Raw genomic sequence first — 17,581 nt, forward strand, 5'->3', positions numbered from 1 at the left:
ACACACACACACACACACACACACACACACACACACACACACACACACACACACACACACACACACACACACACACACACACACACACACACACACACACATACATACACACACACACACACACACACACACACAGCGGTAGCCAAGTGCCCACTCACAGTTGATGAACCAGATGGTCGCCATGGTGATGGAGAAGAAGCGATCGGTCTCCATGTCCACCTTGACCAAGATGGCCGTCAGGATGAAGAGGATCAGGATGCAGACCTGGCTGCCCGCGATACGCACCGCCTCCGATATCCTAAAGGACAGGGGAGGAGAGGACAGCATTTAGAACTACGTTTATACTGTATGCATGGTGTTACGGCTGCATGTATGTCTCGTTGCCTTGTTCTCTGTTCCTCCAGTGAGATGAAGCAAGCGTGGGGAGTGGCCTAACGAGATGCACCTGTCTCTCCAAGGCTCCCCAGTCTTCCTGCACTTGTCTTACTGACACAATGGCTGTTATCTCTCCAGCCGTCTTGATGATATGGACATTTGTGATTCATGTTTAATGTCTGTGATTGTTAAATAAATCCCACTGGTTGGGCTCTACTTTTTAGAAGGTGTGTGTCTATATCTTTAAAAAGGTTAAGTTTGGTTCTATGTTAGCCCCATAGGGCCATTTCATGTGTTGGGGCGTAGCAACGGACATAGACACTACGGCAGGATTTCGACCTGGCTGCCCGCGATACGCACCGCCTCCGATATCCTAAAGGACAGGGGAGGAGAGGACAGCATTTAGAACTACGTTTATACTGTATACATGGGCATAGACACTACGGCAGGATTTCGACCTGGCTGCCCGCGATACGCACCGCCTCCGATATGCTACAGGAGAGGGGAGGGGAGGACAGCATTTAGAACTACTGTACGTATACATACTCTGTGCACGTGCATACATAGACACTTAGGCAGGATTTAGACCTGGCTCCACGCGATACACACCGCCTCCAATATCCTATAGAAGGGAGGAGTGGGGAGCATTTAGAGCTACATATAGTGTACATGTACATAGACACTACGGCAGGACTTCGACCTGGCTCCCTGCGATGCACACGTCCTTAAGGTCAGATTAGACTTCTGCAACTGCGCTCGTCAAAAGTCGCGTGGGAGTGGCCACGAACCAACATTGTATTCATGCATCTGCGAGTTCTGCGAAGTCCGAGGTCTCGTCGCGAGACACATTTGAAAATGCGCGATTACTTTCACTGCATTGTAAGCACTGCGGCCATTATTAAGCAATGTTGCTTTCTAGCCCGGTTAGCTAGGTATTTGCACACAAATTGCAAAGGCAATGCACTGGTATCATTATTTGACATACCCAGTCTGTTTTCACGAGCAGAAAATGCAAGCATGTAAAGACAGTTGATTCTGACGATGTGTGTTTACATTCGGTGGAGAAAGCTACGGTAGTAAAACCACAGGCATTGTGCCACAAGTGTTCAACTGATGCATTGTTTGTTACTTAGCTTGTAGCTTCGTGTATTTACACACATTTACGCACAAGGCATTAATATAGTTTTTAACAGAATACAGCTCTGCTCTCACAAACTACTGGCATTGCGCTGCCACAAGAACAGAACAAGGAAGTGGCAAGACGACCAATCATAGCGCCTTTTTGTCTGCGTCCTCCGCGTCCGTCCGGCGGATAGTTCGAATTTTTTCGAGGCTCTCGACGACGCGCGCAGAGCCTTTGCGAGGGGGGCGTGGACTCGCACAGACTGAAGACGGATGGACGCAGAGGCTCTGCGTCCGAAGCATAAATCCAGCTTTAGACATACTGACGACTGGACAAGAAGGGTTCATACTAACGTGTTGCAATGTGGAGTACGTTAAGGCACAAATACACCAGATGCGTCTAGAGCAACACGGCATACGGACGCAATTGTCTTTGTATAGACAAGAGGCGATATAAGTGACTTGAACGACAGTTAGTTGAACTTCTGCAATATGAATATTATGCTAACTAGCTATGATGCGGTTCGTCGATACCGCATTCAATTGGAATGTCAGATTGCTTGCAATCAGCTTTTATTGGGCATACACAAGCCCTGAGGAAGGTCAATAGATTGAAAGCTTGGCCTATTATTAAAAAGAACACAAAGGGGATTTAAGTGTGCAGACATTTTTCTTTCAATTGGGCATACACGAGCAATGAAAGCGACAAACACACTCCAGCGATTCTTTGTAGCTTAGGTCGCCACTGGTGTGTTTGAGGGGTTACACACTACAAAAGGTGGATAGATTCATTAATATTAATGACTAGGTATTAATGAATAGGTAAGTGAAATAGTAATGACAGTAAAACAGAAAGTCCTTGTGGTTGCCTGCATGAAGAGTCTGTGTGGTTAACATGCAAGTGTGAAACCCGATATTTGTAAACAAGGGACCAAACAAGAGCTGCATCATGCCATGGCAACCTTACCGGGGATACAGGAAGGAGTTGAGCAGGGTGAAGAGCAGCAAGGGCAGCTGGGATAGCAGGGTCATCCAGTTGTCAAAGTGGTAGTCTTTCTTGACGGTAACAGTGCCATTGCTCATTACGGATGTGTTCATTTTCAGTCTGTTGTTGAAATACTGCAGAAGGGGGAGAAAAAGAGAGAGAGAGAGACTTATTTAGGCACAATTGGTGGATTTCTACAAGTAGGTTCTAGGTATTCTAAATATTAGCTCATTGATGATTTGGAATTAATCCTCAGGTTCTACAGGTTTCCAGGAGTGAGCAAATACCAAAACTGTTAACAAAAAGCAAAAAAAAAAAACGGACAAACTCCAAGTTGGTTTTCTTGTCTTCATTCATCGTACAGGTTTAAGCGACATTGTCTCTCATAGAGAGAAGTACAGAGAAACACTTCTCCTAGCGTGGTTGTGGCCCACACAGGACCAGCAAAAGTGAATTCAGAAGCATCTTACTCTCTTTTATAAGTTCATGAACTACAGAACAGATTTAGACAAAAAAAATAAAAATCAAGGTTGAAATGACAGCTTGGTCTTGCATTAACTGGAATAGCTACAGGCTGTAATGAAAACACCACATGTTTTGCTCCGTCGTCACTGATGCGTGCTCATTAATTCTGTTGATGTACGTGACTGGATTATATTGCTTCAACCCCCTGGAAACGACCTTGATGGTGTGTTGTGGTGTGAATTGGTGTGTGTGTGTGTGACCACTGAACCACTGATTGTTATCAAGAATGGCATGTTTACTCTGCTCTCTCAGGTACAGTTGCAATACCAGGCTTCAACAACTACAAGAATTGAGAGTTTCCAAAAGCAGTGAAGAAAATTGAAAAGAAAGGGGAGGAGAAAAAAAAACAAATTAAAGTACTAACGTCAGTTCTGGCCAGGCCATGGTAGTCAAGAAGCTTGCCGCCCTCCCCTTCATCTAATTAATTCCTAATTGATCCAGGTGCATTCCCTCAGCTGATAATCTTTCTTCCCTAGCGATTGGCCACACGGCTTCGGCACGCCTTTTAAATTCTATCCACTTCCTCTCAACTGTATGCTGCTCGGTTTTTGCTACCCACCACCTCCCCTGCTCCACCTTGTCGTGTATGATGTGACATGTTCTCTTGTCACGTCGCTTGGCTCTGTTCATGGGGGGTTATCTCTCGCCCTGTCCTGCTGGGGTGAGAATTCCCTAAACTGCTGCTGCCCCCTGACTAAATGCTTTTCCATGCTGCTCATGGAAATAGGGGGGTTCCTCCGAACAGAGCTATACCGCCAAATGTAATTCATAATTTCAATAAAAGAAATTCATTTATATTCTTGTCTTGTGTTTCTTGACTGAAATGGTTCTGACAGAAATTGGATTGTGAACACTGTCATTCATACACACGCTATGCAGGATAGCCAATGGGGTGGAGGTGGGGGGCATCAGTCAGAGGCCCATCAGTCAAGGCTGTGCCTTGCTTTCCAGAATCACATATTGCATAATTTCTAAAAATAATATTACATCTTCAGAACTGCCAGCAAGTCTCCAGAGGGTGCTTAAAATGGCGTAACGTCCCAAGTAGGCTGACATCAACAGGACACTTTTAAAGCATTGTGTTAATCCAACTGCCAGGGAGATTAAAAGAACCTTAACCCCTCCTGCACCCCTAACCTTCCCCACACTCCATCCCTCCTTAGCCGTGTCAGAAGACAGCAGGCATGACACCGGTGTGCGTGTGTGTGTGTGTGTGTGTGTGTGTGTGTGTGTGTGTGTGTGTGTGTGTGTGTGTGTGCGTGTGTGTGTGTGCTTATGTCTGTTGGCTCGCGCATGACCAGGATTTTAGAAAAATACCTGACCCACGGCAGGACAAAAGTCAACTTAATCCAAATGCAGCCTGATCCCGCCCCCCTCCACAAACACCCAGTCAAACCTCACAATAACAACCACCACCGCACCCCTCCGCTCCCTAATTCCAAAACCCCAGAACAACCAGCTCATCAGGGAAGCCGGCAGAGGCAGACAAAGGGGTGAGTTTTTTTGGGCCCTGGGAGATAGTGGGCCCAGAATTGGATTCTCATTACATTGCATGTACTGGGTTTGGAACCCTTTCAGTTGATTCTGCTCTGGGCCCAGTCAAAGTTGTCAGCGGGCCTTGCCACCTCCTCCACAACCACCAGCAACCAGCCAAACCTCAAAATATCAGCCACCTCACTGCACACCTCCCCCTCTCCCTAATTCTCAAACTCAATAACAACCACGTAACTACACCCCCACACACCACCACACCACCACCACCGCCGCTACTTCCCAGCCAAAAACCTCACAATAACTCTCTAATCCTCGCCCCTGCTCCAAGTGGGGCATGTTCAAAACAATTAACATCAGCTAAGACCCAGCCTGACTCCATACTGGGATTTGCAGCAAGATCACACAAAAATATGCGATCGGAAAGTAAGTATGGAGCCGCACTGCGCACTCACATGAATTCTTATACGGTGTCATGTGTTTAGGCTCTCAAGCAAGGGGTTCACAAGCACCAAACACCAGAAAGTACTTTCTATATCCTTGACTTTCTGTGCGTTTGTGTCGACAGCATTTGCACAACAAACTTCCCAAACAAATATCTGTGCTGCGGACCCCCTAAAAGGATAATAAGTAAAACAAAAACACTAACACTTTATGGGTCGTTTTAAACAATGCATTAGCATCCCCAAACAAGTAATTACCTACTAACTACGCTATATGTAGTGTATTTTTGATGCGCTTACACATTAAGTAAATTTCTATACATTTGCGTCAATCTCATTTTGGTTGGTTTGAAATACTTAAAGGGGTATGCCACTATTTTGGGGCTTAATACAGTTAAAATCGTTGGCTGGAGTTTATAAAGGTGGTAAAGTGTCTTATTTTTCATGTTAAGCGTTGTCTTGCTTTAAGACAAGTTAAAAGAGGGAGTATGTAACTAAGCTAGTGAAAGTCAATGGATCACTGTAGCATGTAGCATGCTACACGGATGCATTGACTTTCACTAGCTTAGCAACATGCTCCCTCTTTTAACTTGTCTTAAAGCAAGACAACAGCTTACATGAAAAATAAGACACTTTACCACCTTTATAAACCCTGGCCAACGATTTTAACTGTATTAAGCACCAAAATAGTGGCATACCCATTTAATAGCATTCAAATGACCTATTGATCAAAATTAAGAGGAGAAAATACTATTTAAAAATGGAATGACAGATTTCTGCAATAACATTCAGTGGGTTTTACATCTGCACTCTTCAAATATTTTCAAACCAAACCCTCTAATATGTGGGTTCTTGTGGGTCAAAGATGAGTGTACGCGCAAATACAGTCGACAAATAATCCACCATGATTGTGAACGACACCCTCTCAATTCTATCTCAACGTCCACGGCTGTCCAAATTATGGGTCGGGTCGGGTCGGGTCTATGGGTCTAAAACCACCGTCAATAAGTTCCACTTTGTCCTTGAGAGGTTGGTCTCACTTTGAAAGTCTGATTCAAACCAAGCAGACAGAAATGGGACAGGGCTCGATCTTTGTTTAATCATAACCTTGACTCCAATTCTGTTGCATGTTGGCACATGTTGTCCAAAAAAAAAAAAACTATGCTGTACCTCATCAGACAGATTCAGCGTTGTACAGTTTGTTCCAAATAACGTAAAAACGTGTAAACACGTGCACTATAAATCTGAATCTTCCAATTTTCTAAATCTAAACCTAATTTTATTTAGGTCGCTACACATTTACCCACCAACAAAACTAAAAATGCAAATGAAAAATAGGCACTTGCGTAATAATGTAACAATAACAACTCTGTTCCACATGCAGGGTAGTCGTTGGGGATAACATCTAGCTGTGACGCTAGTGCAAAGGCCTAGAGGTGATTTAGCTAGGCTGTGTGTCATGCGTTTAGCTGGGCTCTGTATCATGAGTTAGAGCATCGGTTCCCAAACTTTTTTCCTTGTGCACCCGCTTGTACATTTCAATGTGGTTCGCGCACCCCCTAAGCGAATGTTTTGGTGTGCTGATGGCCACTTAAGTATGGCTTCACTGCAGAAATTATGGCAAATTATGCAGAGTCATATGGGGAATCCTTATTTCCAATAGACTTGGTATTTCTTCCATTCAATTAAATTCACCATTCAATTAAAGACTACTTAATGTTTAATGCTGTATAAAAACACACATATCTGCCATTGCCCAATTCAGCTCACGCACCCCCTTGTAGCAGGCCACGCACCCCCAGGGGTGCACGCACCCCAGTTTGGGAAACCCTGAGTTAGAGGAATGGTTGGGCTGGTGTGTGTGTGTGTGTGTGTGTGTGTGTGGGTGTGTGTGTGTGTGGGTGTGTGTGTGCATTTTTTTGTGTGTGTGTACAGATGGCCTATATGCATTATGTTCGGTACTAATCTGTGCTTGGGGTCTCTATGCATGTGACCATACATTTGGGTCATAGACGTCTAACATGACACTGTCCTTCAGTGCTAACAGATGCTTTTAGCTTACTGTAACTGTGAAAAACATGAAATTTCAAAACAATTTTTTGAAAAGTGAATGCATGAAAGCCAAGCCAAAAAAATAAATAAAATCTTTATTTGCATTTACAGTAAGCAAAAGTATCCGTTGCACTGAAGGACATGTTGGACGTCTTTGACCCATTTATGTGTATGTGCGGGCGTGTGTGTTTGTGTAGTGTCTGTGTGTAAGTGTCTGTGTACCTGAGTGTGGGTGTGTATGTGTGTGTGTGTGTGTGTGTGTGTGTGTATGTGTGTGTGTTACCTGTGATGCAGTCATGAAGAAGTTCCAGGGCAGCAGAGTCCCCAGGCCCAGGACGAAGAAGATGATGGCCACTAGATGACCCCTATAGACACACATATAACACAAGACAGATTGGGTCAACTCCAGGTGTGTGTGTGTGTGTGTGTGTGTGTGTGTGTGTGTGTGTGTGTGTGTGTGTGTGTGTGTGTGTGTGTGTGTGTGTGTGTGTGTGTGTGTGTGTGTGTGTGTGCGCCATCCTTCTGCTTTCCTGGGATACCACATGAGATGTCCGTTTTATTCAAATGCTCATCATCAAATGAATTTGCCTCCCTTTCTTGCATCAACTCACTCTGGGTAAAATGCATTGCTTGAAGGTCACGTTGGCCATGAATGATGATGATGAAAACGATTAACAAGAGCAATGATTATTTACGCCCATGTTCGCCCTGCTGGTATGGCATTCCAACCAGGGGCCCTTTGATCGCAAGACCAACTCCCTAGGCCTAGCCATTAGGACACAGCTGTCCAGTGCTTTCAATTTGAGAGAGAGAGAGAGAGAGAGAGAGAGAGAGAGAGAGAGAGAGAGAGAGAGAGAGAGAGAGAGAGAGAGAGAGAAAGAGAAAGGGAGAGAAAGAGAGAAAACAGGAGCATTTCTTAAGCTCTACTACTACAGTTAAGACGTTTGTTTGGGTGGGAGACAAAACAAAAAAAACACAAAAAATGGGTCAGAGTTTGGGTTGTTTACTAGAGTTGTTTACCTACTTGAGTTGTTTACCCACTTGAGTTGTTTACTCACTCTCTAACTTCTTATTGGTATAGGATTAAAACCCAAAACCCTTTAATGTCAAGACCAACTCATGAGCAGTTTCCAAAGTTCAACATCAGACTTTCAGACTGATTGATGTCTGATACCCAATAGAAAACATTACTAGCGACAGTAAGACTGAGCAATTAGTGGGCATTTTAATTGAACTGACAGTCGTAACCTACTACTTGAAATTAGTCAATCACTGCCGTCTTCATTTGTGTGTGTATAGTCATGTTTTCGTGTGAACGTGTTCGTTTGTTGCTACTTGAAAGCACATTACCACTCGTGTTATGTGATTCCAGCCAGTAAAAGGCATGTTTGATTTTTTTGTCCAAATTCATCTAAATTTTAAATTCTAGTATACAATCCTAATTGTAATGAAGAAAACTGACTTTGGTCAATAGAGAAAAAACTTCCGGTCTTGTATGCAAAAGAAATTAATGTTCAATTATTCAGTATGCTTAGTATGGCATGTCAAAGTCAAAGAAGTATAACCTTATTGTCCCCAAGGGGCAAATTTGTCTTGGGCTTTGTCACATACCAACCAAACTTTTGTCATTATTTGTTTTGTCATTATTTGTTTCGCCATATGAGCCAGATCTAGACTAAGCGTTTCTTACCGGTCCTCTGGCGCATCTTTATCCTTATTATCCTTCATCTTTTTGACTGGTGCCTTGGCCACTAGAGAGAGAGAGAGAGAGAGAGAGAGAGAGAGAGAGAGAGAGAGAGAGAGAGAGAGAGAGAAACAAAGAAACAAAACAGATCATCAAATCCATGCGGGAAAAATACAATTCAGCCTCTGAATGTCAACCGATTCGCACTGCAGTGTTACCAAGAGGTGCCGTTTCCTTCATGACAGACATGATCCATACGCATCCACATACACACATTCGAGAGAGCAAAAAAAGAGACAAGAGAGAGAGAGACGCGGTGTCGCCACGTCTCAGCTATAGCACAATCCAACAAGCGAGAGGAGCAGAGGCTTCCATCTACTGTATGGGTCTGCCAAACTTAAGACAAGGCGGGTGAGCCAGCGAGCCGAGTTAGAGGGGGGCAACTGTACACATGACTTAGAGACAGGAGAGCAAAGCTCTGCCCACAATATCGCTCTCATAACTGCAGGCGTGAGACTGAGTGCACTGTATGTGTGCGTTTGTGAGGGAGGGAAAAGAGAAAGAATGTGTGTGTGTATGGATCAGTACAGAGAGAGAGGGAGGGAGAGGGAGAGAGAGAGAGAGAGAGAGAGAGAGAGAGAGAGAGAGAGAGAGAGAGAGAGAGAGAGAGAGAGGAGAGAGAGGAGAGAGAGAGAGAGAGAGAGAGAGAGAGAGAGAGAGAGAGAGAGAGAGAGAATGAGAACATTTCTTAATCTACTACTATAGTTAAGACTTTGTTTGGGTTGGAGTCAAAAAAACAAATGGAAAAAAATGTGCACTTGTGAGAGTGTGGAGAGAGAGAGAGAGAGAGAGAGAGAGAGTGTGTGTGCTTTACGAGTCCTTTACTGGAAAGTAACTCACATGTGTTCCTAATGTTCACTCAAACGTGCTAAGATACTGTACCTACCTACGCAGCAGGGCTTGACATTAACTTTTTGCTCACGGGTCAACATGGCTAGTGTCTTACAGAGTCACTAGCCATTCAGCCTAGCCACACTAATCTTTTTTTCTTACCATGGTGGCCTATGTTTAGCTCAGAAGAAATGCTAGAGGGAGAAAAAAAGCACAAAAAACACACAAACAAACAAATGCAACAACATGATATAGTCCATGGTGTCACAAGGGTAAACTACCTGCCAAACTGGCCAGTAACACTGAAATCCCTTCCTATGGTACTAGCCACAGCCAGGTTTTACCAGCATTTGGTTGGTTGGCAGACTCAAGCCCTGCGCCGCGCGCGCACGCTGACTCGCACGCTGACTCGCACGCGCGCCCTCTCTCTCTTTCAGACACAATATTCTCACATTCTCACACACACACACACACACACACACACACACACACACACACACACACACATACACACACACACACACACACACACACACACACACACACACACACACACACACACACACACACACACACACACACACACACACACACACACCAGTCTCTCTCTCTCTCACTCAGTAAGGCACTCACTAAAGTTGAAGTCCTACCTGAAAATTACCCAAAAATGGAATAGTCCTCCTCTTGCCACGGCAGGCTACCCTACCTCCAAACCTAAGCTAAACTTTTTCTTGACAGATAAAAGAAACGTGTGGCTGTGTCAGCATTCTCTCTCTCACTCTCAAGCTCACGCTGCACCTTTCGTCTGTCGCTGCTTGTTTTGGTGTCTATAAAAGGGAGTGGAGGGAGGGACTGGGTTGGGTTGGGGCGGGACCAAGCACGCTGCAACCTGCATTGAGGCCACATGGGGAGACCAAAACACAAACACACACACACACACCCTACAACCACACCCAGACTAGCATTAGCCCGCCCACACGCGCGCACACACACACACAGAGCCCACAAACACACAGTCAACTCACACTGCAACACACACACGCAGGGACCCCCCCCATGGGTAGCCAAGTAGCTGTGGGCCTATACGTTACATCCGGCCTGCCACAAGGTAATTTATTACCACATATAATCTATTTCTAAAGTCATCCGTTTTTACTTCGACGGGAAATACAACATGGAGTTAGAAAAAGGTGGTTTGAACTAGAGTTGCTGGGGCTCCACCTCAAGGGGTGCTGCCTGGAGGCAAACATCTGGGTTTGATCAGCTATGCAGCGAGGAGAAGAGGGGGTGCGTAAATCATAGCATGATGTCTGGACAAAATGATATTTGAAAGTGTGACTTATTTTGTCAAGCTGGTTCAGATCATTACTTAGTCAGCAGTTTGGTTTACCTGCCAAGAAGGCATTCAGAGGACTGTTGAACGTTGTACTGTGTACTGTAGAATGTGTTTTTGTAGAAATTCCGTATAAAGTGATAGCAGCCTCGAGCCAGCCAGACAATTTCAAATAATCCCAATAGTCCCATTTACAGTTTGTACACAAATATGACGTGATCAGGCACACTGTTGGAGCAGATTCCACCATTTACTGCACATTTGTAAAGAAACTAACCAGGTGTTTTTTTTTCAAGATAAGAGAATGGATGGTCACCATAACTTCAGATATGAAGTGGGCGCAACAAAGCATTCCTGATTATGTCCCCAGTCCAGTCGGTACATTTGTTTAATTGCTTGTAACCACAAACATCTCCTATGCTTCTGGAAAGGCATTCCCTCTCAGGATAGCGTTAAACTTGTCTCTATTGTCTCGATCTCTATTGGTAACATCGTACACACAGCAGGACGGCATGTCTTCTCTATTCAGTGCACTATGCACTGTGTGGTGTGTTTTTGTGTGTCCGGTGGCTTTGTTTTGATCCAACAATGCGTGCAGTCAGTGATGACGTAGGCTTCGAACGCGGTCTATAACACAGGTAATAATAAAGAGGCCATGAAAAAAAGGCAAATGTGATGCAGGCCACGGATCTGGTGCCATCTGGCTGCCATAACTGGCTTTTATTACATTTCTGTCCCTTGTCAGATTTGGTTAACTAACATGCAACACATTTAGCAACTTCAAAATCATCTAGAAAAAACAATTCCAGAAAAGGTGTGGTAAATGTTTGCAAAGGTCAGCTGTACGTACGTACAAGGATGTAGAATGATGTGGTTTAGTATGCAATAGTTCAGATACTACCCTGTCTAATAGTTAATGGAACTTAACTACACTACATGCCGACAAAAGAATGTCTGATTATCGGAGCAAGTTGTGTCCTAATTAGGGCTTGGTAAAATAATCGATCTAATCGATAATCGATCAATATCATTTAAAAAAATCATAATCGATTCACAGGGCACAAAATCGATTTTTTTTGTTCTTTTTCTTTTTGATATTTTTGTTTGATTTAGGTCTATGGAAAATACCCAGTAGGTATTAGTCAATTAGGCCTAGGCCTACTTATTACAAATGAGCAATCTGTCGACACTGTCAAGCCACAGCCCTTTGACATTTTTATATAAACATAGGCAACAGCATCTTTTGGGCGAAATCCTTGCACCAAGAAGGGAACGGATTGAATCAATTCGGAATGAATCGTATCGAATCGAATGTAATCGTGATTAATCGATTCAAAGCCCTAGGAATCGAAATCGAATCGATACAGGAACATGGCTGTGATACCCAGCCCTAGTCCTAATAATGCAGAGGTGATGAAAAAGGGGAGACGTGACTCCAGACATGTACCGGTACCTCGTCTCTGACCCACAGGACCTCTACTGGCTTTTCAAAGACGCCCATTGATACTCCCTCTGAGAAATTCCTGTCTCTGGAAAAATGGCTAAGCCAAGCAGTGAGTCTGCTGATACTGGACTATTGCTAGTAATAATACAGTACAGGCATTGAAAACACAAACTCTGTGGTTGTGTATTCATATTTATTGTTAATCATTTATTTATTTTTGGGTTTCTTCATTATTTTAGTACTTCTGTATTTATCATTTTATTTCAACCTGTTGATTAATTTACCTGTCATTACTATTTTCATCATGGTTTTATTTTTTGTTTCACAAGTGTTTTGAGACCGTAATAAATGGTGATAGTACACTATAAACCATACATATTATTGCATGATGACACCCCTTGATCACACAACTGGAATATTTGCCAGACCGAACTCATTCTACAACCTCATTCTACTATCACAGACTACCGCTGGTAGTAATATAATACAAGTCACGAGAAAAATCTGACACACAAAAACGAAAACGAAAACGTGACGCAGGGCACGCAGCTGGCCTCCTCAGTGTTTTAGTTAGTGTGAGCTGGTGCTTTGTGATCAGTCATGTGGCCGGTGGCCTTAACCGGCTTCTCTGAGTCATACTACCCCAGAGAGCAGTAACATGATCACAAAACACTGATGCACTCTTCTTCCCCTCAAGCTCATTTGCATCCAATGCCGGTAAACCTGGTGTTCCAGGTAACACTGGACGCCAATGATGATGTCACAATGGATTGGACGTGGACAACGCCACATGACAGTGGATAGACTCCACCCCCGACTACCTTAACCCCACCTCACTCAACAACCTTGAATGGTGGTACGTACGGTACTACTGACTGAGGAAGTGATGATGTCACAATGGGAACCACCCTCAAAGTGCCTTTGTCTCTCCTGCCCTCCGTGGCCCTTTGTAACGCCGCATTATGTAATAACGGTGCAATATGTAATAATGTAACAAATTATTACATAATGTGGTGACAATCGCCGCATTGTGTAATAATTTACGCATTTCGTAATACATTTCTTGAACGCATTTCGTAATAACTTTTTTCTCATCTTGTAATAAATTATTACAAAATGCGAAATTTATTACGGAATGCGGCCGCAACTTTTTTTTTTGATGGAAATGTAATAACATGGTGCATTATGTAATAATCTATATGGATATGTTTTTTCTGCACTTGGATTCAGTAGGCGCAGCACACATAGCCTACATAGTCTCAGTGACATGGTAGCCTATAGTCACTGCCCTCTCTCTCTCTCATTCTTCTCAGTTCTCAAACTGCTCGAGAGTCGCGAATGATGCGGTTAAAACCGTTAAGAAATAATTTCACAACTTGTTGCGTGCAACGAGTCCAACGAATGTCTCGCACTTTCTGCTACATTACACCAATTTACAGCGACATTAAATAGGCCAGGTCTAAACACTTCACGAGGTGGTGAAAACTAAATTAAATATCTAAATTAAATATCTTGGATAGCCTATATAGACCTAGGCCTAACTAGATTTGTTGCAATACAGATTCATTTTCTAGAGCCAGAAGTGTTCCGCTGGACTGACGAAACCGAACACGATCAAGTTTGCAACTTCTTTCCCTCGTGCGCTGTCCGTCAGCACCACCTGTCATTAGACGTCCGATTAGCTTTCATTACGTGCTGAGGGAAAAACTCCCGCCATTAGGCCTATGTGCTGTTGCACTGTTGTGAGGGATATCACCAAATAATTTAGATAAAAGTCAGAACATTATTTTGGCAATGAAAGGCACACAGGTGGCTGGAAGCTCAAGCAGTCTTCAGTCTGTTCATTTAAGCTTTTGGGTGCTCTTGGATATCGGGGATCAGTTCATGTAGAGAGAAGAGTTCATCCAGGCACTCCAAAATAAGGTGCCCAAACGATAAGTTACATTAAAAAGCCTTTAATGGTACTGGGCTGGGGTTACATTAAAAAGCCGACATGTTTCGACCTCACCAGGGGTGGATTTCTCAAAGGGCGAAGTAGCTAGTCTGTTAGCAATGTTGCATAGTAAATACTATAAAAGTTGCTAACTCTTGTGTCTCGAACGTTAGCACACAAAGTAACTACTGCTTGGAGTAATGTGCACTCTGAAGTAGTGGTGACTTTGAAAGTGAGGCGCCTCCTATCCGTATCTCGACAATGAAGTTGAAGTACAGCTGGAGTAGATCCATTGAGTCCAGACATCACCTCAGCCACCCCAAGTAACACACAGCGCTAGTCTACTTCAGAGCGTGACTCCACCCATTAGCTAAACTTGTAGTACATATTTGACCACAAATGTGTCAATATCTTTTAATCCTGTGGTGCAAACGCGATGAAAATCAATCGACATGCACACAAAGTGATGATACAGCTGCGAGAGTGTTCAGAACACAAATTCACGTCATGTCATTTGTTCGTGAAAAAAAAAACGTCATATCCTTGGAATCTGATGAATCCCAGACTAATAATATACTTTTAGCTGTATACCGATTGAATTGCGTCTCATGTCGATGTGTAATTTGTGAGATATTTAGATAAGAAAGTATTGGTTACTCCCGGAAATGCACTGGCTTACGTGTCAACTACTTAAATATTTTTAGTGCGAATTTCTTTTCATAGCCTAGGGGTATTTACGCTTGCCTATCAATGGGATGACGCGAGCCACGCGGGTTCAAAACCAGCGTGCAGCATGTTGACAACAACTCGTGAAATCGTGTTTTGGACCCTACAGTGTAACACATTTTCCCTTGGCTGCACGTGTGTGTTGGTAATGCACAACATAAATTATCTATTTCTGCCAGATATTTCCAAAATTGTGGCACTGCAACCATGTGGATTCGAACCGGCGTGACTTCTGTTTTCCCATTGGGATGCAAGCGTGAATACCACTAGGCTATGTACTGAAATCCGCGCGAAATTTTTTTAGAGATATGACACTTCAACAGGCGATGTTTTGGGAGTAACCACACCTTTATTGTCCAAATATTTTACAAATTACACCTCGGAATGAAACGAAATCCAATCGGCATACAGATAATACTGCATTATTGGTGCGGACGGTGTCAGATTGTAATGCCACGGCCGTGTTTTTTCACAAAGAAATTACAAGGTGTGTTGTGGAGGAAACAGCAGAGTCACGGTGTCGTGACATCCAATCAAATGTGCTGGTGGTGGTTGTACACTATTGCTTTCTACTTCACGCACTGAATTTAGGAGGAAACAGCTGAATCATGACTCAGCAATCATGCTTATCTCTTGTTGCTTCTTTGGTCACGCACTGCAATGCCAAGAAAGTAAGTAGCGGTGTGGGCTCAGGAAAGTAGCCGCACTACTTTTGGCTTACTGTGGGAATGGTAAGGCTTCGAGAAATGCACGCAGTTCGCCTTGAAGTAAGTAGATAACTTTAAAGTACATCTGTAGTACAATGCTAACGTTCCAGAATCGCACCCCAGGGGTGCGTTGCCGCAATGTTAGCTTTGAACTACAGACGTACTTTGTAGTTATCTACTTACTTCAAGGCGAAATCCGTGCATTTCTCGAAACCTTACTATTCCCACAGTAAGCCAAAAGTAGTGCGGCTGCTTTCCTGAGTCCACACCGCTACTTACTTTCTTGGCATTGCAGTGCGTGACCAAAGAAGCAACAAGAGATATGCATGATTGCTGAGTCATGATTCAGCTGTTTCCTCCTAAATTCAGTGCGTGAAGTAGAAAGCAATAATGTACAACCACCACCAGCACATTTGATTGGATGTCACGACACCGTGACTCCGCTGTTTCCTCCACAACACACCTTGTAATTTCTTTGTGAAAAAACACGGCCGTGGCATTACAATCTGACACCATCCGCACCAATAATGCAGTATTATCTGCATGCCGATTGGATTTCGTTTCATTCCGAGGTGTAATTTGTAAAATATTTGGACAATAAAGTTGTGGTTACTCCCAGAAAATCGTCTGTTAAAGTGTCATATCCCTGAGAAATTTTCGAGCAGATTTCATTCCATAGCCTAGTGGTATTCACGCTTGCATCCCAATGGGAAAACAGAAGCCACACCGGTTCGAATCCACATGGTTACAGTGCCACAATTTTGGAAATATCTGGCAGAAATAGATAATTTATGTTGTGCATTACCAACACACACGTGCAGCCAAGGGAAAATGTGTTACACTGTAGGGTCCAAAACACGATTTCACGAGTTGTTGTCAACATGCTGCACACTGGTTTCGAACCCGCGTGGCTCGCGTCTTCCCATTGATAGGCAAGCGTAAATACCCCTAGGCTATGAAATGAAATTCGCGCCAAAAAAATTTAAATAGTTGACACGTAATCCAGCGCATTTCCGGGAGAAACCAATACTTTCTTATCTAAATATTTCACAAATTACACATCGAAATGAGACGCAATTCAATCGGCATACAGCTAAAAGTATATTATTAGTGTGGGATTCATCAGATTCCAAGGATATGACGGTTTTTTTTTCACGAACAAATGACATGACGTGAATTTGTGTTCTGAACACTCTCACAGCTGTATCATCACTTTGTGTGCATGTCGATTGATTTTCATCGCTTTTGCACCACAGGATTAAAAGATATTGACACATTTGTGGTCAAATATGTACTACAAGTTTAGCTAATGGGTGGAGTCACGCTCTGAAGTAGACTAGCGCTGTGTGTTACTTGGGGTGGCTGAGGTGATGTCTGGACTCAATGGATCTACTCCAGCTGTACTTCAACTTCACTGTCCAGATACGGATAGGAGGCACCTCACTTTCAAAGTCACCACTACTTCAGAGTGCACATTACTCCAAGCAGTAGTTACTTTGTGTGCTAACGTTCGAGACACAAGAGTTAGCAACTTTTATAGTATTTACTATGCAACATTGCTAACAAACTAGCTACTTCGCACTTTGAGAATCGCACCCCAGGACTTCATCATTGAAAAGAAAGGCCTCCCTTAAATAGTGACATCACCACATGTGACCCATTACGCACTACACACATTTGCGCACACCATAGAAAACAAAGATTAAAAATAGCCTGGGGTAATAAGTGATGCCACAGAAAAAATGACCAGAAGTACAAATAAAAATCACAAAAAACAAGTAAAATCAATATCCTCATTTAGACCAGTATAGCGCATGGCATCCAGTTGGTGTATCCAAAAAGTCTGCCTCTGATTAGGCCTAAGTCTTTT

The 17,581-nt window shown here is 43.4% G+C and overlaps 1 protein-coding gene across 2 annotated transcripts in view; it reads right to left on the reverse strand.

Moving 5' to 3' along the window:
* Window positions 1-17,581, reverse strand: part of LOC134437058 (equilibrative nucleoside transporter 2-like) — a 52,273-nt gene that overhangs the window by 19,325 nt on the left and 15,367 nt on the right. Inside the window, exons 1-5 of one of the 2 annotated variants that reach the window (XM_063186491.1) lie at window positions 10,219-10,538; window positions 8,684-8,744; window positions 7,277-7,358; window positions 2,465-2,616; window positions 159-298 (exon numbers count right to left, since the gene is read on the reverse strand). In XM_063186491.1, the coding sequence (XP_063042561.1) occupies window positions 159-298; window positions 2,465-2,616; window positions 7,277-7,358; window positions 8,684-8,721 (412 nt within the window). In that variant the 5' untranslated portion in view covers window positions 8,722-8,744; window positions 10,219-10,538. Of the gene's footprint in view, window positions 1-158; window positions 299-2,464; window positions 2,617-7,276; window positions 7,359-8,683; window positions 8,745-10,218; window positions 10,539-17,581 lie in introns of those variants that run through there. The other variant, XM_063186490.1, reaches the window with a different exon arrangement.

Source organism: Engraulis encrasicolus, chromosome 21 (assembly GCF_034702125.1).
Source record: "Engraulis encrasicolus isolate BLACKSEA-1 chromosome 21, IST_EnEncr_1.0, whole genome shotgun sequence".
Classification (NCBI taxonomy): Eukaryota; Metazoa; Chordata; class Actinopteri; order Clupeiformes; family Engraulidae; genus Engraulis; species Engraulis encrasicolus.